At 36.0% G+C, this 25,727-nt stretch overlaps 21 protein-coding genes and 2 pseudogenes across 23 annotated transcripts, besides 4 other annotated features; 12 read left to right on the top strand and 11 right to left on the bottom strand.

Moving 5' to 3' along the window:
* Positions 1-1,175: part of a mobile genetic element that runs on past the window's edge.
* Positions 1,176-1,261: 86 nt separating this feature from the next.
* TVAGG3_0667280 (protein of unknown function, DUF4106 family) lies at positions 1,262-2,083 on the bottom strand (the record flags this gene model as incomplete). The annotated part of the gene is made up of 1 exon (XM_051242222.1): positions 1,262-2,083. The coding sequence occupies one exon, from the start codon at positions 2,081-2,083 to the stop codon at positions 1,262-1,264; it is 822 nt and encodes a 273-aa protein (XP_051088809.1).
* A 1,742-nt stretch (positions 2,084-3,825) lies between these two features.
* TVAGG3_0667270 (protein of unknown function, DUF4106 family) lies at positions 3,826-4,463 on the bottom strand (the record flags this gene model as incomplete). Its single annotated transcript, XM_051242221.1, has 1 exon — positions 3,826-4,463. A coding segment is annotated over one exon (638 nt), but the record flags the coding sequence as incomplete, so codon positions are not given.
* Positions 4,464-4,626: 163 nt separating this feature from the next.
* Positions 4,627-6,440, bottom strand: TVAGG3_0667260 (glucosylceramidase protein; the record flags this gene model as incomplete). The annotated part of the gene is made up of 1 exon (XM_051242220.1): positions 4,990-5,409. One exon carries the CDS (start codon positions 5,407-5,409, stop codon positions 4,990-4,992), a length of 420 nt encoding a protein of 139 aa, XP_051088807.1.
* Positions 6,441-7,007: 567 nt separating this feature from the next.
* Positions 7,008-7,343: a mobile genetic element.
* Positions 7,344-7,356: 13 nt separating this feature from the next.
* Positions 7,357-8,299: a mobile genetic element.
* A 280-nt stretch (positions 8,300-8,579) lies between these two features.
* Positions 8,580-25,727: part of a mobile genetic element that runs on past the window's edge.
* TVAGG3_0667230 (phage tail repeat-like family) lies at positions 9,564-10,179 on the top strand (the record flags this gene model as incomplete). Its single annotated transcript, XM_051242219.1, has 1 exon — positions 9,564-10,179. A coding segment is annotated over one exon (616 nt), but the record flags the coding sequence as incomplete, so codon positions are not given.
* On the top strand, positions 10,522-10,884 carry TVAGG3_0667220 (uncharacterized protein; the record flags this gene model as incomplete). Its single annotated transcript, XM_051242218.1, has 1 exon — positions 10,522-10,884. One exon carries the CDS (start codon positions 10,522-10,524, stop codon positions 10,882-10,884), a length of 363 nt encoding a protein of 120 aa, XP_051088805.1.
* Positions 10,903-11,145, top strand: TVAGG3_0667210 (serine threonine-protein phosphatase family; the record flags this gene model as incomplete). The annotated part of the gene is made up of 1 exon (XM_051242217.1): positions 10,903-11,145. The coding sequence occupies one exon, from the start codon at positions 10,903-10,905 to the stop codon at positions 11,143-11,145; it is 243 nt and encodes an 80-aa protein (XP_051088804.1).
* TVAGG3_0667200 (uncharacterized protein) lies at positions 11,150-11,998 on the bottom strand (the record flags this gene model as incomplete). Its single annotated transcript, XM_051242216.1, has 1 exon — positions 11,150-11,998. The coding sequence occupies one exon, from the start codon at positions 11,996-11,998 to the stop codon at positions 11,150-11,152; it is 849 nt and encodes a 282-aa protein (XP_051088803.1).
* Positions 14,247-14,648, top strand: TVAGG3_0667190 (uncharacterized protein; the record flags this gene model as incomplete). The annotated part of the gene is made up of 1 exon (XM_051242215.1): positions 14,247-14,648. The coding sequence occupies one exon, from the start codon at positions 14,247-14,249 to the stop codon at positions 14,646-14,648; it is 402 nt and encodes a 133-aa protein (XP_051088802.1).
* Positions 14,668-14,820, top strand: TVAGG3_0667180 (uncharacterized protein; the record flags this gene model as incomplete). Its single annotated transcript, XM_051242214.1, has 1 exon — positions 14,668-14,820. One exon carries the CDS (start codon positions 14,668-14,670, stop codon positions 14,818-14,820), a length of 153 nt encoding a protein of 50 aa, XP_051088801.1.
* Positions 14,840-15,424, top strand: TVAGG3_0667170 (phage tail repeat-like family; the record flags this gene model as incomplete). The annotated part of the gene is made up of 1 exon (XM_051242213.1): positions 14,840-15,424. One exon carries the CDS (start codon positions 14,840-14,842, stop codon positions 15,422-15,424), a length of 585 nt encoding a protein of 194 aa, XP_051088800.1.
* TVAGG3_0667160 (uncharacterized protein) lies at positions 15,471-16,741 on the top strand (the record flags this gene model as incomplete). Its single annotated transcript, XM_051242212.1, has 1 exon — positions 15,471-16,741. A coding segment is annotated over one exon (1,271 nt), but the record flags the coding sequence as incomplete, so codon positions are not given.
* Positions 17,232-17,609, top strand: TVAGG3_0667150 (DNA/RNA polymerases family; the record flags this gene model as incomplete). The annotated part of the gene is made up of 1 exon (XM_051242211.1): positions 17,232-17,609. A coding segment is annotated over one exon (378 nt), but the record flags the coding sequence as incomplete, so codon positions are not given.
* Positions 17,632-17,877, bottom strand: TVAGG3_0667140 (uncharacterized protein; the record flags this gene model as incomplete). Its single annotated transcript, XM_001289806.2, has 1 exon — positions 17,632-17,877. One exon carries the CDS (start codon positions 17,875-17,877, stop codon positions 17,632-17,634), a length of 246 nt encoding a protein of 81 aa, XP_001289807.2.
* TVAGG3_0667130 lies at positions 17,908-18,202 on the top strand (annotated as a pseudogene). Its single transcript has one exon. A coding segment is annotated over exon 1 (295 nt).
* On the bottom strand, positions 18,221-18,925 carry TVAGG3_0667120 (cytochrome B-C1 complex subunit 6, mitochondrial family; the record flags this gene model as incomplete). The annotated part of the gene is made up of 1 exon (XM_051242210.1): positions 18,221-18,925. One exon carries the CDS (start codon positions 18,923-18,925, stop codon positions 18,221-18,223), a length of 705 nt encoding a protein of 234 aa, XP_051088797.1.
* TVAGG3_0667110 (uncharacterized protein) lies at positions 18,958-19,542 on the bottom strand (the record flags this gene model as incomplete). Its single annotated transcript, XM_051242209.1, has 1 exon — positions 18,958-19,542. The coding sequence occupies one exon, from the start codon at positions 19,540-19,542 to the stop codon at positions 18,958-18,960; it is 585 nt and encodes a 194-aa protein (XP_051088796.1).
* On the top strand, positions 20,612-21,184 carry TVAGG3_0667100 (uncharacterized protein; the record flags this gene model as incomplete). The annotated part of the gene is made up of 1 exon (XM_001312240.2): positions 20,612-21,184. The coding sequence occupies one exon, from the start codon at positions 20,612-20,614 to the stop codon at positions 21,182-21,184; it is 573 nt and encodes a 190-aa protein (XP_001312241.2).
* Positions 21,213-21,413, bottom strand: TVAGG3_0667090 (uncharacterized protein; the record flags this gene model as incomplete). The annotated part of the gene is made up of 1 exon (XM_051242208.1): positions 21,213-21,413. The coding sequence occupies one exon, from the start codon at positions 21,411-21,413 to the stop codon at positions 21,213-21,215; it is 201 nt and encodes a 66-aa protein (XP_051088795.1).
* On the top strand, positions 22,202-22,581 carry TVAGG3_0667080 (organellar and viral DNA polymerase type B; the record flags this gene model as incomplete). Its single annotated transcript, XM_051242207.1, has 1 exon — positions 22,202-22,581. A coding segment is annotated over one exon (380 nt), but the record flags the coding sequence as incomplete, so codon positions are not given.
* Positions 22,586-23,143, top strand: TVAGG3_0667070 (organellar and viral DNA polymerase type B; the record flags this gene model as incomplete). Its single annotated transcript, XM_051242206.1, has 1 exon — positions 22,586-23,143. One exon carries the CDS (start codon positions 22,586-22,588, stop codon positions 23,141-23,143), a length of 558 nt encoding a protein of 185 aa, XP_051088793.1.
* Positions 23,519-23,925, bottom strand: TVAGG3_0667060 (annotated as a pseudogene). Its single transcript has one exon. A coding segment is annotated over exon 1 (407 nt).
* Positions 24,901-25,290, bottom strand: TVAGG3_0667050 (protein of unknown function, DUF4108 family; the record flags this gene model as incomplete). The annotated part of the gene is made up of 1 exon (XM_051242205.1): positions 24,901-25,290. The coding sequence occupies one exon, from the start codon at positions 25,288-25,290 to the stop codon at positions 24,901-24,903; it is 390 nt and encodes a 129-aa protein (XP_051088792.1).
* TVAGG3_0667040 (Poxvirus D5 protein-like family) lies at positions 25,357-25,707 on the bottom strand (the record flags this gene model as incomplete). The annotated part of the gene is made up of 1 exon (XM_051242204.1): positions 25,357-25,707. The coding sequence occupies one exon, from the start codon at positions 25,705-25,707 to the stop codon at positions 25,357-25,359; it is 351 nt and encodes a 116-aa protein (XP_051088791.1).

Raw genomic sequence — 25,727 nt, 5'->3', positions numbered from 1 at the left:
TTTACGAAGAAGTCTTGACAAAACATTTACGAAGAAGTCTTGACAAAACATATACGAAGAAGTCTTGACAAAAAAATCAACGGCTGGTCGGCTGGGGTTCGGTCCTCCTCTTGGGTCTTGGGAAAAATTCTTAGGGCTAGAAGGCACGAAGTGCCTGGAAGCCCCACTCCCTTTTTTTTTTTTTTTTTTTTTTTTTTTTTTTTTTTTTTTTTTTTTTTAATCTTTGAAAAGAATATAATATAGGTTCTATTTTTGTAAAATTTATCCAAATCATGTATTACATAAATTACGATTAAAACGATGAAAGAACCAAAAAGTGTGTTTTGTGTTTTGTTGTTGCGTGTTGGATGCGGGATCCTGTTATTTCCGAAAGCGACAAAAAATTTGGAAATTTAATTTCCGAAATCGAAATTATATTAATGTTTTTAATATTCTTATATCAAAAGGATTAAAGTTCATTAAGAGAAAAACAATTCTTCTTCTTCAATCTATTGGCGCATTTATTTCTACACGCCAATAAGGAAGGGAAAATTATAAGACACCATGGTGTCTTCAAAACGCTAATTTTTGATATTTTTAACAACCCTAATAGAAATTTTTCCTGCCCAGTTTGGCAAGTATCTTAAAAACCTGAAGATGAGGAAAGATGACAAAGGAACTCTAAGTTTCAGTTTTACTTTGGTTACTGCTGCTGCAGTTTGTCCAGAAAGGTCAACATAAACTCCTGGAACGTTAGGGTCAAGTCTTCTTATTTTCTCAATGGTGGCATACTGGTCTGTTTGTTCTCTAGCTTGTGGTTGTACTGAGTTTCTCAAAGCGAACCATTCATAGTTTGCCCATGTTACTGTTTGAACTAAGTCAGAGTTAGAATATATCTTATATCCCATGAAAACTTCTGGAGCATATTGGTATCCGACATAGAAAATTCCATTGCAACCTTTCTTGTCAGACAACTTGGCAGAAGGTTTTATTTCAATGTCTTGTTCCACGTATAAGAAAGAGTTGTCAATAGAAATTATATGAAACCTGTCGCAAGCAATATCTACTGTTGTTGAAGAACCTTCTCCAAACTCACCTACGTTTCCATAAGAAACAGCAGTTGTATATTCGTAAGTTCCAGGAACTATTTCTGACCTTCTAATGGCATTGTCGCATTCGTTATACCATTCGGAAACATTTCCATTCATGGCATCCAAAACTGTTGGCGTTATATTCTGAGCGGCGTACATTTCATATGAGTAAAAATATAGAATAGTTGGATTTATATGTCATAATAGAACCCACTCCGACCAAGCTTTACTTTCTTCCTGACTGAGTTTTTAACTCTTCTTTTTCCTTCATTGCCCTCTGCTTGAAGTTGTTGCATCTTTGCATTATGTTCATCTAGTATGTTGCAAATTTCCCATGTCCTTTTTGCCTTTTGGCTCTGGTCGCCCATCTCAGGTAACCTATATCCTAGAAAGAGTTTGTCATAGTCTGTATTTGAGTCTTCGCGTATTGTTTGCATGACTCTTTCCTGAGTTTCCGGTTCAAGCGCTTCAAACAGTGCCTGTCCATATGGAATAAGCTCGTTTCCAAATATATGTTTTTGTAGCCATTCTGGTTTTCTTTCCATGTTACCAACTATATCTTTTGTGAATGGGAAAGCTTTTACCCAATCTTTCAGTCTTGCGTCGTTTATTTCTGTAGTTGGTTTTATTTTGTCAAGGAACATGTTTTTCAATACTAACATTTCATTTGGTACTGTCCATTTGAGTTTTCTTAAATATTCATCCCTTCTCGATTCATCGTCTGCAAAGTAAGTTTTTATGACATTTTGTAAACTTTCGTTTGCAAGGTCATGTACAATAGGTTCTCTTCCTTCTCTCTCCCTAACTTTCTTTCTAAACTCTTCACCAAATATACCATCTTTATGGTTCTGTGTAGTTCTTTGAGATAAATGTTCTAGAACGTCAGGTGTTATATTTCCATCAGCCATGTTCATTTCATACTGGTCCAAAATATCTGCATCTTTCATATCTTTCAATGGCATTAAAGCCGCGCTGAAAATACCAGCTATATCTGGTTCACCATTGACTTCCATTGCGTCTACAACTTCTTGGAATTGTGGTTGTAAGTTTATGAACCACCTATCCGGATTAGCTTTATGACCCCATCTCATTGTAGTTCCATCGTCTGCAGAAACAAAAGTAGGTTTGTTTCCATCTTGGTTAGGTTCTGAATGAACTTTAAACAATGTTTCATTTCTATATGTTTTCTTGAAATTTAACCTTTTATTTTCACCGAGTTCATCCGAAGATTGAACGTTAAATGCTCGTAAGTAAAAAGGGTTGTTGTATTTGTGTACATTTTTTTTCAGTTCTTCCATTCTATGCTGGATATTTTCATCTGATGTTGGAGTCTTTTGTATGTCGGCAAACATTTTTCGATATTCTTCTACTATGTCAGCCGAATTTTTTTTAGACTCTTGGAAATATTCCATATTCTCCGCATACTCTTGTTGAGGGTCAAGATTTTTCGGCTGTTCCAAATCTTCATCTAGTTCTGTGAAGTTAGTTTCCAAAGGAAGGACTTGTTCGTTTCCTTCAGGCTCTTCTAGCTGTTGTTGCGGAACTATTTCTTCCATGTCTGGTTGTATCTGAACTTCTTCCTGTGGAGTTTCTTGTACCTCATCTGCTGGCATTTCATATATTCCGAGACCGTTTTCAACAATTTCCCTATCTACGTCATCCGCATTCATAAGCTTTTGTTCTTTCGTTCCGTCTCTATTTTTTACGCGTTTCATGACGAAAGTTGAATTGTCATTTAGCTCTGACATCAAATATCTCGGAGTAAATTCATCCATGTCATTTGGATGATATGCTATTAAATCATATCCCTTAGCGAGCTTGTATTTTCCAGGTTTGAGATTATATCCGTTTTGGTGCTGAGCCATAAAGCTAAATAGGTTCGGGTCAGTATTTCCATCCTTGAACTTTCTAATAGCTTCTTTATATCTGTCACTAAAGTCAACAGTATCTGGGAAACCACACTCTTCTTTAAGCATTTTTAAGAATTCTTGGTTTCCTTGTTCTCTACTTCTTTTATGTCCTTGCTCTGTTTGTTGGTTGTTGTTGTGCAGGGTTTTGAACTGTTGGTTGCTGTGCTGGTTGTTGTGTTGGTTGTTGTGCTGGTTGTGGAGGTGGTTGTTGTGCTGGTTGTTGTGCATGCCTGTGTCTGTGTCCATGTGACGATGTAAATGTTCTAGGTAGTCCTGGTGCAGGTGCTTCTCTTGGAGGGTTTGGTGGTATATAAGTTCCACCAGCTGGCACATATGTTCCATCTGCAGCGTAATGTCCTACCTGACTTTTCGTTTTTAAGAAAGCATTTACTAGGTCTGTTTTGGTCTGTTGTAACTCTTTTTCTTGACTTTTCACAACAGTTGCTCTAACGGCGTCATAGGCACTTTGAACTGCCTGTCTCGTTGCTGCATCTGTTATTTTCGTCATATTTTGTGCTACTTCTTTTAACTCTTTGTCGAAACCTTCAGACTTCAGTTTCTTTCCAGATGAGAAGTCGTTCACTTGTTTCACCTTACTATGAAGAGCTTCGAAAGCGTTCTTAAAGTCAGCATTTGTTAAAGCTTCATTTGAACTATCTTCATCCGCTTGTATTTTTGTCCTTATTGACCCTATGAGTTGGGCTGCTTTAGCGTTGGCTTGGGCATCTAACCAGTCATTGTTAGCTTTTATATATTCTGCGCTTTTCATTGCCTTTTGCATAGCCGCGTCGTTATTTTTACTTTCTTGTGCTAAGTTTTCATACTGTACGGTTTGGTTTTGCAACTGTAAAAGTTTTTCTGCCTTTACATTTGCTTCAACTTCTTTTTTATACTCATCGCTATCCATATATGTCTTCAGGGCTTTTTGTTTTATCTCTTCATCTTTCAGTATTTTATATTGAGTAGTATGGTTTTTCAAATTTATGACATCTTGTTCCATTTTTGCTACTTCTGCTGCTTTTTCTGACACTTTTTTCGCATATTCCTCTGTACTTAGTTCTTTCAGTTGTTCTTCTTTCTTCTTTTTCTCTACGTTTAACTCATTGAGTTTCTTTGTGTGTCTGTCATATTCTAGTTTCTTTTCGTTTTCACTTATTTGTTTCTGTATGTCTATGTTTGACTTTTTGACATCTGTTATTTGATTTTTGAGTGAACTCAAATTCATTTGACTTTGAGGGTTATAAGCTGTTCCGTCTGCAGCTCCACCATAGCCTGCCATTTTCGCTAAAAGTGCCGCTCTTAAACCTCCACTCTGTGCACCAATAACTCGGTTTAAAAGCATAGGGTTGCTTGACATTTGTTGCAACATAGTGGGGTCATTCATCATTTGTTGTTGCAACTGTTGTTGTGGTGTCAGTTTTACTATTGGATGTTTCAATGCTCTCTTCCTCTTACGTATATTCTTACGTAGCTTACGTGGCATTTTAAGTGAAGTAAAAAACGGTTTTTGACATATGTTTATATGACACTTTTTGTTCAGCACAAAAAACTACTCGGTCAAAGTGTTGTCAGTTTTGTAAAATAACCGTCCTATCTCATTCTATAAGGGGGAAAGTCTTCTCAAAGTATACTTCCTTGGAACGCCTGTAACTTTTCCTGTAGCGACGATAGACCCTTACTTGTCCGGACAAAGTTATACTATTTTGAGTGCTCTACAAAAAAGTCACCGGCTGGTCGGCTGGGGTTCGGTCCTCCTCTTGGGTCTTGGGCAAAATTTCTTAGGGGCTAGAAGGGGCGCAGCCCCTGGAAGCCCCACTACCTTTTTTTTTTTTTTTTTTTTTCATTGTACAAGGTTATAGATTAAAAAAAGAGAAAATCAAAATTCTGATTGTGTATAATGTTTCAAATCATAATATATTGTGTTAGATAATTATGTTCAGAAGAAATATGAGGAAATTCAATATATATTTGAAACTATTTATTAAAATTTAAAATTAATTTTTTTTCATTTATTGTTTCCAAATGACGGAAACAACAGATCTCTTTGACATCGGGACATCAAATGCATGGGAGCCACAGTGGACTGAAACAGTGACGTCTTGGTCCTGATCATTAAGTAAAACAGCGCCAATGAATCCGTTTGTGTTAATAGCTGATGTAGCATAGACATTTGAGCTTCCTGAGACTGTTGTTCCAAGTCTGATGGAGTCTGGCTTAATAACTTTGGAAAGATGTGCCATATCATAGTAATGAGACCTGTAAATGAGCTCTGAGTAACCAGGAACTTTAACATCAACTGCTCCATAGGAATTGGAGCATCCATTTGGACGATATGGTCCATGGTTTGTATCAAGAAGCAAATTCCACATGATTGCGCATTTGCTGCCTTTATTAAGGGTTCCAATACCGATTTCACGTGTATTCCACATCAAGTCGCCCTGGAAATTGTAATTCATTCGCCAATTGCTATTTCTGTGAAATATAAATTCTTATTAGGATATTTGCTAGTAACATAGTCCATTTCTGTGTTGGAACCACCATAAGCATGATAAGCAGCACCATCAATGTATTTATTAGCCTCGGCGTCATCGTAAATGTGAACTGGATAATGTTCTTGAGTAACAATGTTATCGTAGTTATAATTATGGTCGTAAATAATGATCTTTGTCGAAATGTTGTTTGCAGCGAACTGTGGACCAAGAGCTGTCTTAATAAAATCTCTTTGTTGCTCGTAGCCCATGAAACAAGAAGCGGAGTTGCCTTTATTAAGTGGCTCATTTTGTAATGTGATGGCGTAGATGTGAAAATTGTATTTGGCCATTGCTTGGACGTATTTGACAAAATAAGTAGCATATTCTTGGTAAAGTCTTGGATCAAGGTAACCAGAAATGAAGGAATTATGTCTTCTAAGGGTGGACAGGTCTGAAACCTTCATCCAAATAGGAGGAGTCCAAGGAGTTGCAATAATTTTAACAGAAGGGTTAATCTTGAGAATTTGCTGTATAATTGGGATGATAATGTCTGTATCTTCGGAATCAAGAGCGAAATTGTCAATTCCTTCTTTATCACATTCTGTGAAATCTTTGAGAGAAAAGTCTGAGCACCGATAGAAATACGAATGAAAGAATAGCCCATACCTGTGTCTGGATCGAATGTATCTTTAAGGAACTTGTCTCTTGCTTCTTGAGTCATTTGTTTTAAGTTATATGCTGTGGAACCTGTAATAGCAGCTCCAAATCCATCGATCGTTTGGAACTTTGAATCAGGATTGATGACAACTGTTGGATTATTGCCAGAAACTTTATTAAATGAAATTACAGATGGTTCGAAAAGTTTGCTTTGATCGCCTGTTGTTGTATATGCATACACATTATCTGCATTTGGTAATCCACGAAATCCTTCCCTATGAGGACCTAGATTTGACATACACTAGATTTTTTTGGTTGGATCGATATCACATCACCTGACTGGATTCAAATATTTGACTAGGGTCTCTGAGGTGAGATGATGCATTCAATTTTCACTTCCCTTCTAACTCAACTAGGATATCGTTCAAAAGGAGTTATCAGAATTTTTTGACACATCCAGAAAATATATCAAAGATTAATATTTTGTTGCATGCTAAGTTCGGTCAACGATAGGAATTGAGGGGAAATTAATCGTCGAGGAAGTACGATTATGTAAAGTAAAAAATGTTGTGGGATTTTTAATATTGTATATAATTTTATAATAAAATTTTTGTGAGACATTTTAAGAAGCACATATAATTTTTTGAATTTAAAAATTAAAGTAGTGTTGAATGAATTTAGTGATTAATTTAATACGGATATTTCTCAAAATTAATCAAAAATAGGTTTTCAGAGAACTTTTGAGATATCTTTTCAAAATGTCTTTTTGAAAATATATAAGTATTATATCAAATTGAAAAAAGGTATTTATCAAAATTCTAAATTCTTAATAAAAAAACTTTTCAGAGGATTGTGATTTTGAAAGCATGAGTAATAAGTAAAAATATCTACGATTTTAATGAGGGAATTGTTCCTTATGAGGTATACATTATAACTATATACCTCATAAGGAACAATTCCCTCTTGATAGCTGGGAAACTTTCTCTGAATAACTTATCATTTGGAGAAAGTTTCCCAGCTATCTATTAGAAACTAAAGGCTGTGAGGCACTAATATATAATCAGTGCCTCATAGCCTTTAGTTTCTTATTAAAAACGAGAAAACTTGTTCGAAATGATAAACAATTTCGAACAAGTTTCTCGTTTTAAGGAGGGAATTGTTCCTTATGAGGTATACAGTATATATACCTCATAAGGAACAATTCCCTCTTGATAGCTGGGAAACTTTCTCTGAATAACTTATCATTTGGACAGAAAAGTGACACTTTACATGGCAAAAAATAGAGCCTTACTTTTGAGATACTTGAGATTGAAACTGAATCTTATGAGGCGGTGATCTTGAATCACTACCTCATAAGGTTCAGTTTCATATAAAATTTGTTGCAATTTGTTATTCTTTTGCAATTATTTCTTATAAGATTTTACATCTTTTAGCGGGGAATGTTTGTTATCATGTATATATTATAAATATCTACACGATAACGAACATTCCTCGCTAAATTGCTGAGAAACTTTGAGGAAATGTCGAACAATTTCCTCAAAGTTTCTCAGATTTATATAGATCACTAGAGTCCCCTAGGCACTGATTCTGGTTCAGTACCTAGGAGGCTCTAGTTCTCTAACGAACTGATAAAATGTTTTTAAATTTTTGGATATTGCTACCTGTGAAGCACTGACTTCAAGTCAGTACTCACAGGTAGCAATTACATTGAAAGATGGGAGAAACTTTGTCCGAATGTTAAACTATTCGGACAAAGTTTCTCACATTTGTAGTGGAGATGGAAGGCTTTGAGGTATATTGTATTAATATATACCCAAAGCCTTCCATCTCCACTTGAAAGTGTCCAAACTTTGGGTTAATACTTTGCAATTAACCCAAAGTTTGGACACTTTCTAGAAGGAATTGGAGGGTAAGAGATATACATTCATATGGTATATCTCTTACCCTCCAATTCCTTCTTAAAATGGGAGAAACTTTGTCCGAATGTTAAACTATTCGGACAAAGTTTCTCCCATTTTTTGAAGGAATTGGAGGCTATGAGATACTGATGCAATGTCAGTAACTCATGGCTTCCAATTCCTTCCTAAAACTCATAAAAGTGGACATTACATGCATATAAAATTTGACATGTAAAGTCCACTTTTTGTGAGCGGGGATTTGACTCCGTCAAATCCCTTTTTCGTTTACGAGAAAGCCAAATTCTCTCAAAAAGTTAAGTAGGACCAATTTTTTATAAAAAAAATCCAATTTCATTATGAATGTTAATTAATTTATATAATTATTGAATAAAAAATTTTCTTTGAGATTATGAAAAGTTCTTTGAAAAGTTATTTTTTCTCATTTTTAAATATTGTATTAGCCTATTTATTTATAATCCAAATTAAATAACTTTAAATTCAATATTTAAAGAATAATTTTGAAGGAATTGAGTTACTTCCCCCGACGATAAAATTGAGAGGTTTACATTTTGTCAGAAAATATATCAAAGATTAATATTTTACTAAAATTTTTGCAAAAGAAATCGAATATATCAATTCACATTTGACTTTTTTTAGACGTGCTAAAATATGCATATCATTGGTTATTTTGTAGCTTGTTTCAGTTGTATTTTATTAAAATTTTAACTAAGGCTGCATATCAAATAAATTTATAAATTACAATTATATGTCAACATCATATCCAACTACTTTAATTACTATGAGTGCTTAGACAGCATGTATGATAATGAAAATTGGCACAATATGTAAACAAATAAAAATAACTTATTTTTTTTCGTATTTTACAATGCGAACCAAAGGTCATTAATACTAAGAACAGTTTTATTCAAATTCATATTATACATACATAATATTTTTAAAATATTATATCATCCTTTTTCTAAACGCGCAATTGAAAGATCAATTAATAAAATTTGAATTACAATATGATTTTTAGAATTCAAGGTGTTCAATTACTGATGTTAAAACATCAAATTTTGAAATTCGCATAAAAATTAAAATCAAATGCTACTTGGGGAATAATCAGCAGTATAATATATAGTTTAGAAGAAGCAGCACATAATGAATGGGTTGTAATCACAGCCTTAATTTCATTAACCTCGCTATACATATTTATTTTGAATTCTCACAAAAAATTGCGAAAATATGACATATCAAGACAAGCTGAATGAATATAAAAAAAAAAAAAAAAAAAAAAAGGTAGTGGGGCTTCCAGGCACTTCGTGCCCTCTAGCCCCGAAGATGTTTAGTATAAATGAAGTTTTTATTCGGAAAATTGTTAGTCTTCTGGTGTGAATTCAGAGGACTCTTCTTCTTCCTCCATTGCTTCTGGGAAGAAGCCTTCTTCTGGGTCGAAAACATTATATAATGTGTCGCTTTTCACAAATTATATATGTTTTCATGTTTTGTCACTTTTCTGTCACTTTTCAGGGAAAAAACATTTTTATATATATATAAATGAATTTTACAAAACCACCGTTACCGTTCTTTGGAAATAAGAGTAAATGTAAAGATATTATATTGAGAGAACTTAAGAAACTACCGAATGGTCTAACATTTGTAGATTTGTTCGGTGGAAGTTTCTATATATCCCATTTGTGCCATACAATATTTCCTGACTCAAAGATTATATGCAATGACTTCGACAACTATATGGACCGTCTCAAACATATACCAGACACAAACAATATATTGAAAGAGTTAAAAGAAAAGATACCTATAGGTAAGATGGAACGTATACCATTAGATAAGAAAAATATTGTGAGAGAGGTTTTGAAAAAAGCAGAATATATAGACTGGGATAGTATATCTGCTAGACTATTATATAGTGGTGCTATAAGAGTTCATGACATTGAAACACTTATGTCAAAAGTTTTATATCTTAACTATACAAATGTTTTCAAAGAGGACATAGAAAAATATATTGAGGGTATAGAGTTTGTGAGATGTCATTGGACAGATTTGTATGAAAAATATAAAGACAAGGAAAATGTTTTCTTTATAGTGGACCCGCCGTTCTATAACACATGGGATTTTCAATACCAAGTAGACTGGACTTTGAGAGACTCTTTAGAAACTTTAGACGTTTTACATAACCATCCATGCTTTTACTTTACATCCGATAAAAGTGGTTTGGAAACCGTTATGAGATGGTTAGAGGACATACATGACTATGAGTTTATATATGACAAGATAGAATATGAGAGAGGTCCTATAAACTGGAGAAAGTGTCATAACAAAGAAATTTTATTAGTAAGTAAATGTGGTTTGAAATAGGACTACTTGTTTTAGGTTTTTTCCATTGTGTCATTTATTTATTTGACGTGGCAGAAAAGTACAGAGAATATGAAGATGAACCAATGCCTGCAAATGTTCAGCATATGTACTCGTAAGAGATATTTTTATCTAATATTAAATGGACGCACAGAACTTAGCGAATGCACAGCAACCTGGACAACCAAACCCAGAGAATATTCCAAATGAAGTTAGAATACAAACTGCAATGGCAAACTATGGTCAAGTGCCAACAGATGTACAAATGCAAACTGCCATGTCAAATGACGCTGCGTTAGGTTTGCCACCATGGTATGCAAATATGAGATGGAAAGAGTTTTATACAAACCCTGAAGTGGGATATAAACAACTTTATGCAGATGACGCGAACACAGGAGTTGACCCAGAATATGTTTTCTACCAGAGGAGAAACAGAATGTATGAGCTCCAGTTAAAGAATGCTATGGAACTCAACAGGAAACGTAAGAGACTAGGCGGACATTAGATTTTTACATATAGTAAAATGGGTTTCTTCAGTAGTATTGGAAACTTCTTCAGAAGAGTTGGAAGAGGTATATGGAATGGAATAAAATCTGTCGGAAGAGGAATTTGGAACGGAGTCAAAAATATTGGTAAAAGAGTAGGTCAGTTTGTTGGTATTATACCTAAAGACCCTGAACCAGAAGAGCAAGCTCCTGTTATACAACAGCCTGAACCTGCACCACAGTCTAGTTGGCAACCAAATCCAACACCTCAACCGTATTAAAAAATTATATTTTTACCGTTCGATAGTAGTTGTATATGAAACTAAGTTCTAAGTAAAACGCATGGTATAATGGAATTATTCTTTTTCTTCCATCTGTAGTAAACCATACTTGAAAGTCTGAAATACTTCCACTTGGTGGTTCGTATAACTTTGTAGGTTTTTCGTAAAAGTCATTTGCCAAGCATAAGAAAGAGTTTTGGGCGCCAGAAAATGAAGCATGAACAATAATAGCAGCTGGGTCGAAAACATCTTTAAATAAATATGGTTCATCTCTTGCATATCGACTGTAAATATTTGCTAAAGGAAGTTCGACTTTCTGATTTAACATTCTTTGCAAATAATACCATGACATTGCAGTGAATTCTGTATATATTTGTTCGTCTTTCTTTGGATTGTCTTCGTAGATTTGAAATGACACTTGTGAATTTTGTTTGTCATATACAATTCTCACATAAAGTGTGCTCTCGGTATTTGCATATTCATCAGCATATTTTGCATAACATGAATTTATTTTATCTTCTATATTTTTTAACGCAGTCTGTAGAGAAGATGAAAGGTCAACTTGTATTAGCTCAATTTCTTCCCACATTTTTCGTTTCCCTTCAGATATATAATCTATATGAAACCTTACAATAAATGGAAAACTTTTATCTTCTACAGACACAAACTTCATTCTACGAAAGCCAATAGCTTTTGTGACAGATGGGTCTCTTAACCATCTTAATGGGTAGTCAAAACGATAGCCTTCATGCTTTACGGTCTCTGTCTCAAACTTTTGACCGACATTAGTAAAAAGTTCATCTAATGGTTTAGTTGTAGCAACTCTTGAATTTTCTTTTTCTATTGGAAGCATATTTTATCTACAATAAAAATGTCGAAAGATATTGCTTCCATGAGAGAAATACAACACAACCGACAACTCATTGTGCAAGCTCTAAATAAGAACACAACAAACTTTTCAAACTATTCTAAGATATCTGAGTCATTGAAAGAAGGAAACTTAAAACTGACATTAAACCCAATGACAGATGAGTTTCTGTTTCAAGACAATAAGAACCATACTGTCTGTATAAATCCAACAAAAGGAACTTTAAACGAGAAACCTATAGATGAACTTCTTTTGAAGGCAGATATTGACAACAAAGCTGACAAAGAGTATGTAGATGCAACAAGAGACTATATTCTCGCATGGACAGATAGAACATACCCACAAAAACACCATACACATAACATCTATGACGTAGATGAACTACCAGCAATGTTAGATGACAAAGCGGATAAAACATATGTTGACAATAAAATGTCAAGTGAAGTGACAAGAGCTGACAAAGAATATTCTAAAAAGACTCATACACACGATTTCTTCGCAACTGTTGGTATAGAAAATATTGCAGGAACGGTTGAAGAACCTGATGGAACTGGTGGGGATGCATTGTATTGGAAACCTCCTAACTTTCCACAAGGTTTAACATCGGAGGATGACATAACGACGATGAAATACACTAGATGTAGAAATGTCTATGTCATGGAGGATGAAAACAAAGTTAAATTCACTGCTCAAGATTTATATGACAACAAAGCTGACAAAACATATGTTAACGATGAGTTAGATAAAAAAGCTGACAAAACATATGTTAACGATGAGTTAGATAAAAAAGCTGACAAAACAGAGCTTCAAACGTTAAAGACAGAAATGCTTCAAACATTATATCCTATAGGCTCTATTTATACGTCAATGAACTCTACCAGACCAGAAACAGTTCTGGGTTTTGGAACTTGGACTCAAATAGTTGACAGGTTTTTGTATTGTGCAAACTCTTCAAAGGAAACAGGAGGAAGTAAAACGATTTCAGGTGAAAATTTACCTGCGCACAGTCACTACATAGATTTAAGTACATCTCAAGCAGGTTGGCATAAGCATAAATTTTGGGATTGGTCAGCAATGAAAAAAGGTAAAGGATATGATGTTAAAGACGACGTTCAGTTTGCTATAAATTGTTTCTGGGGTGACACTCAGGGAGATGGAAACCATACACATCGCGTTTCGGGATATACGCAAACAACGGGACAAAGTAAAGACTACATGCCACCTTACATGACAGTTTACGCATGGTATAGAAATGCTTAGTCGTCATTTTCAACTTCTTTAGCATATTCGTCAGGAGTTGTCTTATATTTGTTAGGAACTGTCTTTGAAAGTATACCACCTTGAACTTTGACAAGTTTGAAACGAGGTCTGACAATAGTCGTTTTATCTTCTGCTTGCAGTCTGTACATTTTGCCATGTTTGCCTAAAACTTCATAATATTCTCTTGTATACTTTCTTCTATTTTTACGAACACGAATGCGAGTACCTGTCGAGTTCCCATTGTTGTCATAGTCAATAGTATTTTCATATGGGTCGCGTTTAGGTATTTCTATTTTTACTTTGTCACCTTTCTGAAGTTTGAAGCCCGGCATTCTTTCTTGTTTGTCTCTTTTGACTAAATTGTTAAATATATAGTCTTTCTCTAAGTCAGGGTTGTTTTTCATTTCTTCGGGGGAGTGGTTTCCCAAACCTTTTTGTTTACGGCTATTGTAAATATTTAAAACTTGTCTCATCTTTGCCATGGAGAAGTGTCTATATTTGTCGTCATATGACATTTCATTTGCTTCACCACCTTGTGGTTGGTTTAAGTCTCTTAACATTTTTATACAACCGTCAATGACACCAAGAGCAGAATGGTTTTGGTCGACAATGAAATATTGGTTTACATTTTTTGAACGCAGATAGTTTTTTACATCATCTGATTTGAAAGAACTTTCACAGTCAGATGTCAGTTTTGTTGGATGGTATTTGTCAACGAATATTGTCAAAGCTGCTAAGATATCTAAAATATTTTTGGACTGTAATGGTATGGCTTCACAGTATCTTGTGTTTTGACCGATAAATATTAGCCAGTATGGTGGTCCATCTTCTCTATACCTCGGAATGTTTTCCAAGATATCCATAAACCAAGCATTTGGTGTTGAACTAAAGATTTTTATCATGAGTGCTTTTTTTGTCGCTTTAGAAACATAGGGGTCCTTGTTCGGATTCGTCATTTTTTACCCTATAAGAAATGGGTTTATTTGGCGCATTAGCAGGAGTTGCATCCAGATTTTTACCCGCAGTGGGAACAATAGCCAGAGGTGCATTTGGAATTGGAAGGAAGATTTTGAGTACATTAGGTATACTGAAAGAGAAAGCACAACCTATTATACAAACTGTACAGAAAGGTTGGGATGTAGCACGAGATGCAGCAAATCTTATTCCAAATCCTGAAACAAGAGGAAAAGTTCAAGGATGGATGGACAATGTAGGAAGACAAGCAGGAAACTATTATAACAAAGCAAATGACTACTATAACCAAGCAGGACACTATATGGACCAAGGTGAAAGATTCTTTAACAGAGGATATAACCATGCACAACAGTGGGTAAACAATAACCAACCTCAACCGCCTCAAACGTGGGGAATGTAAAATTTTTTACCGAGATGAAATGAACAATACAGCATTGAGACAAATGGGTTCAAGATGGATTTGTCGACTTCCAGCAGTTACACCACGTGTTTGTCAAGTTCTTCCTATACCTCAGGAAGTTTTAGACCGACTTAAAAAACCTAAACAACCAGTTGAAAACAAACCAAACTAAAATTTTTTACTGAGATGAAATGACCGAAGAAGTTGAAACGGTAGATTTGACACCACAAACAAAAAGTTCAGAACCATTGTCAAAACCTGTCAAAGAACTTACAGATGAAGAGAAAAATTCAATAATAGAAAGTGCCAGGTCTGGAAATACAAACCCTAACTACAAAGTCACTTTTCATAGAAATGGAACGGCTAGTATCTCAAAAAAGAAACAGACTCTCACAAATAAAATATTGAAGTCTGAAGGAGCTTTCGAGACAACAGATGGAAAAGTTTACTTCACTGACCAACAGTTCATTATAGAACATCTCATTGACTTAGAGTCGAAATATTCTAAACTTTACAACAAACACAAAAAGTTGAAAGGAAAACAAAAACAAATGGCATATGATATTTATGAAGATGTTGACGACACAACTGTTCCTGCAGGTGGGGTAAAGTCAGAGGAACCGAAAAGTGACGAAAAACCGATAGAAGAAGAAAAACCAAAAACTGAAGATAAACCAAAACCAAAGTTTAGTTTCCAAACTAAACCAAGTCAACCTTCATTAGCTGGTATGGGTTGGCGTCAAAGACTTATGGCAGCAGGTGGTTATGTAAAGTAAAGAAAAAAAATATTTTTTTATTTTTATAAAAATGCCCCCATATAGAATGGATAGAAAGTCTGCTAGAATAAAAGCAGAGTTGCAAAGATATGGTTGGAGAGTTTCGAAGAATTTTAAATATAGGAAGGGAAGACCCATAAAAGTCTATGACAAACTGGCTGGTCTTCGCTACGAAATGGATTTGGAAACAGCACGTGCCAATTATCCAAACAGACTAGAGAGGTTAGAAGAAGAACGTCTTATGGACATGCCTTTCGATGTTAGTGAACCTCAAGTTGAAGGACACGACGGCTTTGCCAGATTCTACTGGAAACATGACGAACAATTGCATCCTTTGAGAAGGAAAAAAGGTAGTGCAGAGGATGGTCATGCTCCCATGGAAAGAACAAGATATGCATATGAGAAGTATCGTGAAGTTAGAAGTCAAATTACATCTGGTCGAACCTTTACAGTAAACTTTGACGAAGGAAAGAACAAAGAAGGCTTCATGGGAGTACTTGCTGCAATTCAAGACGGAAATAAGAAAGGACACAATCTCAGATTGACCATAACAGATTTGGATGGTCACATTTACTATGCACATGGCAATGAACAAACAGCCGCAAAACTTCTTGACGCTTTCAAGACTACAAAGAGAGAACAAATGGTTGACTCAGACTCAGACATTTTGAATGCAATTGAAGGAATTGCAAGTGTCAAGTTCGAATGGCATGAACCTAACCCTCAAGCAGTCAGACAACATGCTGGATACTTCCCCTTCATAAATAAGTCTGACATTGACTTGACAAGGTATGGAATTTACAATTCAATTGAAACAATTGTCAATGAACCTTGTATTCTTACATGTCTCAGGAACTCTGGTCTTGTTACAGATGAGAAGATGAAGTATCTTGAGTCATGTGTGAAGACGAGGTACATGCTCAGAGGTCAATTGGCAAAAATTGCACCGTTGGCAAATGTCAATATCCGAGTCAACATACCTACAGCTAAAGGTTCTTCACATGACGACTATGTTGTTGACAAAGACTTACCATGGTTGAAGATTGTAATTGTCCACAACCACTTCATGTTGAACGAAAGTCTTACAAACCCATTGTTCGGAAAAGGCAAGTGCAACATTGTCAGAGCTGTAAACATTCTTTTCGAGAAAGGTTTGTTGGAACCAATTCCAGATGACAAGCTTACAGAAACTTTTGTACCAAAAGACGAAACAAACTTTTCACTGTTAGCAAGACCAAAAGTTGTTCCAGACAAAGTTCTAGTACAAAAGAAGTACACAATTCCACAAGGAGTTGGATTGTTCGGATACCAACCTGAACCAGAAGAACTTCCAATGAGGTTGCAAGAACTTCAAGATGCTATAAATAAACTTCCATTGAGACATCCAATTGACGTCAAATTGTATTGGAGAGCATCTGAGTTAGGTCAGAAGGTTTTATATGAAACAGGTTGCTTCGACGATGTTTATGAGATAACAGGAGAAGTTTCTCAGAAGATAAGAGACTCACTTGAATTTCCACAAACTGGACCAATTGGTTGCGACAAGTTCGACTCAAACGAAAAGATATACTATGTCGACCTTAACGCTGCGTACATGAGGTTTGTCCAATATATTCCGACTGGAATTCCAAACGAAGATGGTGAGTTCCCGGGAAGGAACTATACAGTTGGAAAAGTCATACAACAACTGTATGATATTAGGAAAGCTTCAAACCCCAAACTTGCAATGACACTCAAATTGCTTATGAATTCGACATGGGGATATTCCATTAAAAAACCTCAAGAGATGAAGAGTAAACATTATGAGAAGGTCGACAACTTTGTTGAAAGGTTTTCTCCTTTTGTTTTGAAGTACGAATTCACTCAAGGTCAAAGTGGCTTAGTAACCACATTAAAACCTATTGTCGAACATTGGTCTTACCCTCAGTTCGCAAAAGCAGTCCTTGACAACTACAACAAATTCTTCTCGGAAGTCAAATCCAAAGTGAAGGTTTACTATGAGAACATTGACGCACTCATGACGAACGAAGAAGGATACAACAAACTCATTGAAATGGGTATGGTCGGTGAGAAGATGGGTCAATTCAAATTGGACAAAATTTTCACCGAAGTTCATGTCCTCTCCAAGCGTAAGTACTGGGGCATACTTGAAGACGGCACAGAAATAAAACATTGCATGAAATAAAAAATTTTTATTCGAATTTGAATTAAAATGTGGGAATTCTTGGGAACGGGAAAGGCTTATTTACTTGAGGAACAGGTAAAGGTGGTGGAGGTGGAGGTGGTGGCAACCAGTCCATTTTATATTCCTTCCTAGGTAATTTCCGTTTAATTTCATGGTCGCCCTCGGAGTCTTTGAATCGGACAGGTCGAGTTACACCATTCTTGGTCTCAAACTCATATATAACCTGTTTGTCTGTATTTTCGTCGACTATGGCACGAGACACGAACATTGACCAAACGTACAAAAAGTGTCATTTCGGATGGTCAAGCAGCCAATCGCATTCGAGCACTTCGAAGAAGCCTTACGTTCCAAGGAAGAGGGTGTCTGGTGCAAGGGAGAGGTCATGAGACTCTACGAGCAGTACATCCTCAATGCCTGGGAGGACAAATCGTCCTTGGATTGGCAAATCTACCAACTCCTCTGGGACGACCTCCTACGCAACTGGGATGACGAAAGAGTCCAATTCAAAGGTCGGGAACTAATTTTGCAAATTGACCTTAATTTCACATACTTATCCAAATAAACACCTAAATTTACTTGGGGTTTCCCCCTAAAATAAAATTTTTTTACTCTTAGAACCACTCGAGGTTCTCCTTACGGTTGTTGAGCTTGTCACCGTCAATGTGTCTGACCTTCGTCTTCTTGCCTGGATTTGGAACCCATTGAATTGCGACAAGCTTGCCCATGGAAATTGAACCGCGATTCCGAAGGTTAAGGTTCAAGTGTCCCAAGTTGTTGAGGACTGGGGTAAGAACCTTGCCGGTCTCCCTGTTGCGGATTTGGTATGGGTAGGGTTGGGAAATTTCGTAAGTGTCATCGGCAACAAGGGTTGCCCAAACTTCCTCTTCTTCGTGTTTCTCTTCTTCCTCTTCTTCGTGTTTCTCTTCTTCGTGTTTCTCTTCTTCCTCGACAATTCCTTCTTCAATTCTGTGTTCACGAATTACGGTGTTGCATGTTCTGTCCTTTCCGAGTACCTTCCAGATGGCGTCTATCTCTTCGAAGAAACGGTAGATGAGTCTGGCAAGGTCTCGGTTCTCTCTCGCGTAAATGCGCAAGGTTTCCGTCAAATCATTCAGGCATTTCTCATTGGAAGCTTGGTTCATGAGGAACTCACCTTTAAGTCCCTTCATCTCTTCCATAAGACTACTTTGGAGAGTCTTAACGGTGTTTGTCAGATGAGCTTTCAAATGCATAATTTGAATTTGAACTGGGCGCTTGTCTGGCAACCTTGAAAGGACATCTGCTATTGTGTTCGGCTTCGGTGCTTGTTCGGACATCGAAAAAATGAAGTGGTTTGAGAATGACGGTTTTACTTCAAAAAGCTTGTTATGACGGTTAAGTCATACAACAAGTTTAAAATAATATCTTGTTCTTCTTCTGAACGTTTGTTGTCTCTTCCGATAAAAGTTTCGAACATGAGAACCAAAAAACGTTTTTTGAGATTGCGGAAGAGTTCAGGCAAACGTTCATATTCTGGATATGTTGGGAGCAGTTCGAAACATCTGAGCTGACTTTCGGACAAAATTGGGACAATGTCAGAAAATTCATCTTTGGTCGGACTGCTTGAAGGTAAGTCCCTTACATGTAAGTAGCTCTGGTAAAGTCTTCTCATTTCTGCTAACTTTTGGAGTATAGCTTCGTAGTTTAGAAGTTTTAATTTTAATTGTCTTATTCCACTCTTTACTTCTAAACGGTAAGTATCCATGAGGTCAAGAGTAGCTTTGGTAGCTTTAAGTGGAGCTATCTGTTCCTTGACTTGTGCAATTTTGGTTGCAATTGTGGTTTGAGCTCCTTCAAGTTCGCCGTCTATGTCGTTCTCAACGTCTTCAAGCATGGCTTGAAACTCTTCATCGGTCCATTGAGTTTGGTGTGGGACGAATTTAACTTGCTTCATTCAAAAAATGAAAAAAATGTTTTTACTCAAAGCGTGCCATGTATATGGCTATAAGAAACTTACCAGAAGGCTTCTTCTTCACATGAGACTCTGGTAACTTGAGTGTTGGTGTTGGAGTTCTTGGGGGAGGTGGCTCTGAAATTTCAAATCTCTCTCGAGCGCAACAACAGATGTCAGAATAACATTCCCCACTGTCCTTCTTGCCACCATAAACTGTGTATTGACCAAACTTGCATTTACAGGAAGACCGGTCAATACAAGGTTCACAGTTGAAATAGTTGTACACAAACCTGTTGAGTACGAGTGTGAGTAAAAACATAAAAAAAGTGAAGTGAAAATGAGATGTTTACTGAACTGGTTGGATGTCGCCTTCACAGGTTATGTAGAACGGCTGACCCGAGAAGTGAAGGAGACCCTTGAGAATTTGGCTCATTCTTGGGAAAGGGTTCTCTCTGTTTGGAAGTAGTATCCAAGGACGCTTGGCAAAGAACTTGAGAAGAGCTTCTTTCTTTGCTTGCTTTATGTCGTCGTAGGCTGTCCCGTCTGGTATTTGAATTGGAATTCCAGTCGAAGTCTCGAGATTCAAGGCAGCCCTTCCCGTTATCCAACAGTTAACAAGCTTGCCTTTTACATTCTGCCTGAGGAAGTCTTTAACAAGCTCGTTAATTTCAATTAGGTAAATTGCCTCGTCGGTCGGTTCGACCTCGACCATTGCTACTGTCAGAAAAAGTACTGCTACTGTCAGTAAAAGTACTGCTACTGTCAGTAAAAGTACTGCTACTGTCAGAAAAAGTACTGCTACTGTCAGAAAAAGTACTGCTACTGTCAGTAGCAGTACTGCTAGGAGCAGTAAAAGTACTGCTAGGAGCAGTAAAAAGGAAAATTTGAGAGGGTTTTCGACGATAAAGTACTGCTACTGTCAGTAAAAGTACTGCTACTGTCAGAAAAAGTACTGCTACTGTCAGAAAAAGTACTGCTACTGTCAGTAAAAGTACTGCTACTGTCAGTAGCAGTACTGCTAGGAGCAGAGATTTTTATCGTTGTGGTCCGACGGTTAAGCCACAGACGAATGTCCGACGTCCCACCAACCGAGTCCATTCCCAAACCAGAGGAACCTAAAGCACCAGCCCCTGCACCTCAGTTCCAGCAAGTCCCTCCACCAAATTACTACCAATTTCCACCTCAAGGTTACTACCAATTTCCACTACAAGGCTTCCCGAACTACCCTCCTCAGCCTATGCCTTACTTCCCCAACCCTTGGATGTTCCAGCAAGCTCCACCCCAGCAATTCCAATCTCAGTCCAAGAGAGACCAAGAGTTCGAAGAAGGTCTGAACCGCTTACGCAAAGATTATGCCACAGCCCCTATGGAAGACGACAGGCTTTCAGTCTCTTCCCTCAAATCGACCGATTCGACTCGTACCACAGATTCGGTTCGTGACCGTGAAGACTACCTCAAGCAGTCTGAGAGACTCTTCATCCTACAATCATTTACAACTGGAGCTCTCAAGAACATGCGCAATTACGAAGGTCAGACACCAGCTGGAGACCGCAAAACAGACGTACTCGCAAGAGCAGTCCAACTGGTCAAGACAAAGACTGAGATAGTCGACTTCATTCTTGCAGCTTGCCCATACAAGTAAAAAAATAAACAATTACGAGTTAAACTTTTTATTCTTTCTTTTCTGAGTTGTTTAGAGCTGGTTTCTCTTGTAGGAACCTTTCGTACTCTTCCATGGTCATGTAATTGCGAATTTGGTACGCAATTCCAGGTTCGTTGTTTTTGAACCTTACGTATGTAACGCTTCCATCCTCCTCAGGGAAGTAAGCTGCTAACATCTGACCAAGTTTTCTCGGTGACTCGGAGCTCATAAAAATGTCACTTTTTTAAACCTTAAGTTTTTAGTCTTATTTTACCCTTTGTTTACCCTTTGTTTACCCTTTGTTTGTCAATGTAGTATTGGAGTGCAATTTCTCCAAATTCTCTGTGTCGGAGTTCTTCAGCATTTTCCAAGGTGTGCCTGGAGAACTCAAAGAAGTTGTCAAGAACATACTGCCATGCTGCTCTTCTGAGTTCGTCGGTATTTTGGAAGTGTTGCACCTTCGAGTCTTCGGACATGAAAAAATAACACTTTTTCTATTAAACCGTTTTGGCATTTCTCATGAGTGAGTATAGTTCTGCCGAACCATTGGAAGAGAAGAAGTACCCTTGCTGGCAAAAGACAAAAATAGTTGCCTTAGTTGTCATTGCAATTGTACTCGTAATTGAATTCATTGTACTTCTCTTCACGTACATAAAACTCAGCAATGGTATTTGCTTTAAGAAGCTACCATCTTACTAAGACTAAACACTTACATTTTTCAAGCTTGACTTTTTACAATTTGAATTTTGTTGCTGAATTCAGCAAAAATAATGTTTATGTTAGAATGTTAGATCTAACATGTTTTCTAACACGTTTTCTAACATGGTCTAAAACTCTTGAATTTTCATGAAATTTACACCAAAAATATAATTTATGTTAGAATGTTAGATCTAACATGTTTTCTAACACGTTTTCTAACATGGTCTAAAACTCTTGAATTTTCATGAATTTTCCCGAAAAAAAAAAAAAAATTTGTTTTTTTTTTTTTTTTTTTTTTTTTTTTTTTTTATAAAAGACATGATTTCAACAATCGGCACAACAACAATTCAAACAACTACAGCACCAAACTCGCTAGTTATGAATCCAACATCTATGTTAGTAGAGATGAAAAACTTCATTCCTTCTTCATATACTTTCGAAACAAAAATCCAGAAGATAAAGCAAGAACTTTTAACAAGTAATTTAGACTGTAGTGCGAAAGATGAAACAAATGAACAGTATCTTTATGAAATGCAGGACATTATTGACCATTTACCCAAATTGCCTGAAATCCAACAACAAAAACTAACCATTCCCGAATTTGACGAAATAGAAGTCAAAGCAACTGACTCAGTAGAAATAAAGAAGTTCATACGAAAGGTAAATTATGAATTCCTTGGTTTTCATTGCAACCATAAGGTTATGGACAAAGATTGCGACATGGTATATAAGAACATCTCTGACCTTTACAAATCCGAAGAATTTAAGACCTACGACAACTTTGTTTCATTAGTTGCAAAATGTGTTTGGGAAATAAGAGATAAAGATAGTAGGGGTAAGGTATGGAACGAACAAATAAGACCCGCTATGTTCGAGATGAAGAAAACCATTGACGCCTTGGTTGTTTTAGCAGGTAAGGTTTCAGAATATAACGCAAAAATGAACCCGCAATGTTCAAAATGTAAAGCAGCAATGAGGAAATATAACTACTCCGTCAAAGAGATAGAACGTATGCGAAACGACTATGCAGATTTAAAGAAAGAAGCAGAAAAACCAGCAGAAGATAAAATGAACATGTTAGAATTTCTGAACAAAAACTATCCAACTGCTGACGATTTCCTTCTATCTGACGTCAAGAAGAAGTATAAAGAAACTTTCGGTATCGTTAAAACTTTTGACATACTGACAGAAGAAATAGAAGCTACGAAATTGTTTAGAGTCATGAACCATCGCAACATATACCATGTAAAACGCTTGTAAATAGTTATGTTAGAAAACATGTTAGAAAACATGTTAGATCTAACATTCTAACATAAACATTATTTTTATTGAATTCCGTATGAAATTTCATGAATTTTGTATGTTTTAGACCATGTTAGAAAACATGTTAGAAAACATGTTAGATCTAACATTCTAACATAAACATTATTTTTGCTGAATTCCGTATGAAATTTCATGAATTTCCTCATATGCTTGCTTCCCTCGGAGAACCGAGAGAAGAGATTCCGTATGAAAATCGTGAAATTTCTCTAGACCGGATTTTATCGGTCTAGCCTAAAACTCTATGAAAATCGTGAAAAATAACAGAGTATTTTGACAACTTCAAACAAGCAGAGTAAATGAACCATTTATTTTTCAAGCTTGACTTTTTACAATTTGAACTTTGTTTGCGTAGATATGAATTCTGAAAGAAGTATGAGGGTCTTGTATGACTTTGTACTTCTCCCATAGTTCATGTCTGTCAAACTTACCTGCCATGGACTCTTTCATAAGTTCCATGAAATCGTCTTCGGACAATCGGGGAAAAGTATAATGTCAGTAAGTATTCTTTTAACATCCTTACTTAAACTCTTTGCTGTCTGTACACATATTACGACTGAGATGTTAAAGTGTCTGAGCTTCTTAAGAATTCGACACATATCTTGTTCTCTGTTCTTTAACAAAGGATGAGAAGCAAAGTCATCTAAGATAAGAAGACATCTATGAGGGTACGTTTTCCAATCGTAAGATTGCAATTTCTTCGAAATGTATTCTATCTCTTTCTGTTTGTTTCTGAAGTGTTTCTTCTCTAATATTCTCTGCATTTCCTCATTTGGGTCTTTAAACTTCGAATTTATATACTCATTTATAGCATTATACTTCAAAACTCTTCTTTGGTACTTCTTTATCCAATCTAACAACTCAGTATCCTTTATACATACTAACTTAGACTTCTTTATAATATCTTTGAACGAATTGACGGTTTGGTCAAATTGACCAGAAGTCGAACAAATAACAACTAACTCATAGAATGGGTTCTTCTCATCTAGTTCTTGTTGTTGTGCAGCCATTTTAAGATAAGTGAAAGTCTTACCCGACCCAGGTGGTGCAATTAGACCTGTTATACCATTCTGAGCAAATAAGAACTTGTCATGTATAGGCTTTATCTGAGCATTTTCTAACTTCCTCTTGTTCTTGTTTAAAACATTCTCAAATTTCTTGTCAATGTCAGCAAACTTTTTTTCTAACATATTTTTAGAAAAATTAAAATTTTTATCTTTTAGAAAATGTCTAGCGATTTCGCTATCTATATTCGAGACAAGCTTTTTGACAGCAAAACATCTGTCGACCATAAAATCTTACATAGTGTAAACAAGAAAGGTGAATTTGTTCTAAAGTTCTGTTTCTGGGAATATGACAAGAACCATAAAAATTAAGCAGAGCAGTCTTAAAATTTGTCAATGACAGACTTGTTGACAGAGATGACACCGATTGGAAAGATGAAGTCCAACAAAAGTTCTTAGAATGCAAAGAAGACACATGCGCTGTTCTTGAAGATGAAATAGAAAACAGAATAGAAGAGCTATTAAAGGACAAAGACCTTTTACAAAAATATGGTTCTGAGAAGTTTGACATAACTCCACCAGAGAAGAAGAAGAAGAAGAAAGAAAAGAAAGAGAAAAAAGTAGAAGAGAAGAAAGAAAAGAAAGTAGAAGAAGAGAAAAAGAAATTTGACATGTAAAAATAAAATTTTATTTTTAGAACATTTCTGGGTCAATGTCAATGTTCTCTTCCTCTTTAGGAGTAAACACTGGCTTAGACTCTAAAATCTTTTTACCCAATTTACCTTGAACTTCAACTATCTTAGACTCATAATATTCATAGTCGTCTGCTTTCTTTGGTTCATAAGGTATAACAAGTTTGTATGCTTTGCCTTCTTTAAGGTTTGAGAACCTTCTGTCAAAACTTTCTTTGACTGCTAACAAACCTTCTATGTCTAAGTCTTCAAATTTCGCACCATTTTTAGTCACAATAGCAAACTTAACTGGTTCGATGTTCCAAACTTTGCTGAATGAAGACTTTTCAAAATGGTAGAAGTAAACATTCAAATAAGCGAATGGGTCTAGTTCTTCTTTAAGTCCTGACATATATTTGTTGACTGAAATATATTTCGTCATCTTTTCTATCGGATAAAAAAATATTTTTTTTAAAATTTACTCATAAAAATTTTTCTTTGTATATACGCCGTTCTGAACATCTAAAAGACTTTTGACATTTGCCAAGAATGTTCGTTTAGACGCTGCCATATAACCATATTCTTGACAATATTGTTTATACGAATCGTACAATGACCTTTCATCTAAACACTCAAAGTTAGTCTCATCTATAAACAGTTCATATACACTCTTGTTTGCTTCTAACAATGTTTGTCTTTCTTCGGTATGTGGAATTTGTCTTGGATTGAACTTAGAAATATCTAATGTCATGAAATATGAGAACAAGTGGTTGTAAAAGTCAGATGTCAAAGTTTCTGCTAAGTCGTCAAAATATTCTGTATCTTGCATATGAGAATCTGACGTTCTGA

The sequence above is a fragment of the Trichomonas vaginalis genome, chromosome III (genome assembly GCF_026262505.1).
Source record: "Trichomonas vaginalis G3 chromosome III, whole genome shotgun sequence".
NCBI lineage: Eukaryota > Parabasalia > Trichomonadida > Trichomonadidae > Trichomonas > Trichomonas vaginalis.
The sequence above is the reverse complement of the archived record's forward strand: the minus strand, read 5'-3'. Positions and strand labels throughout refer to the sequence as shown.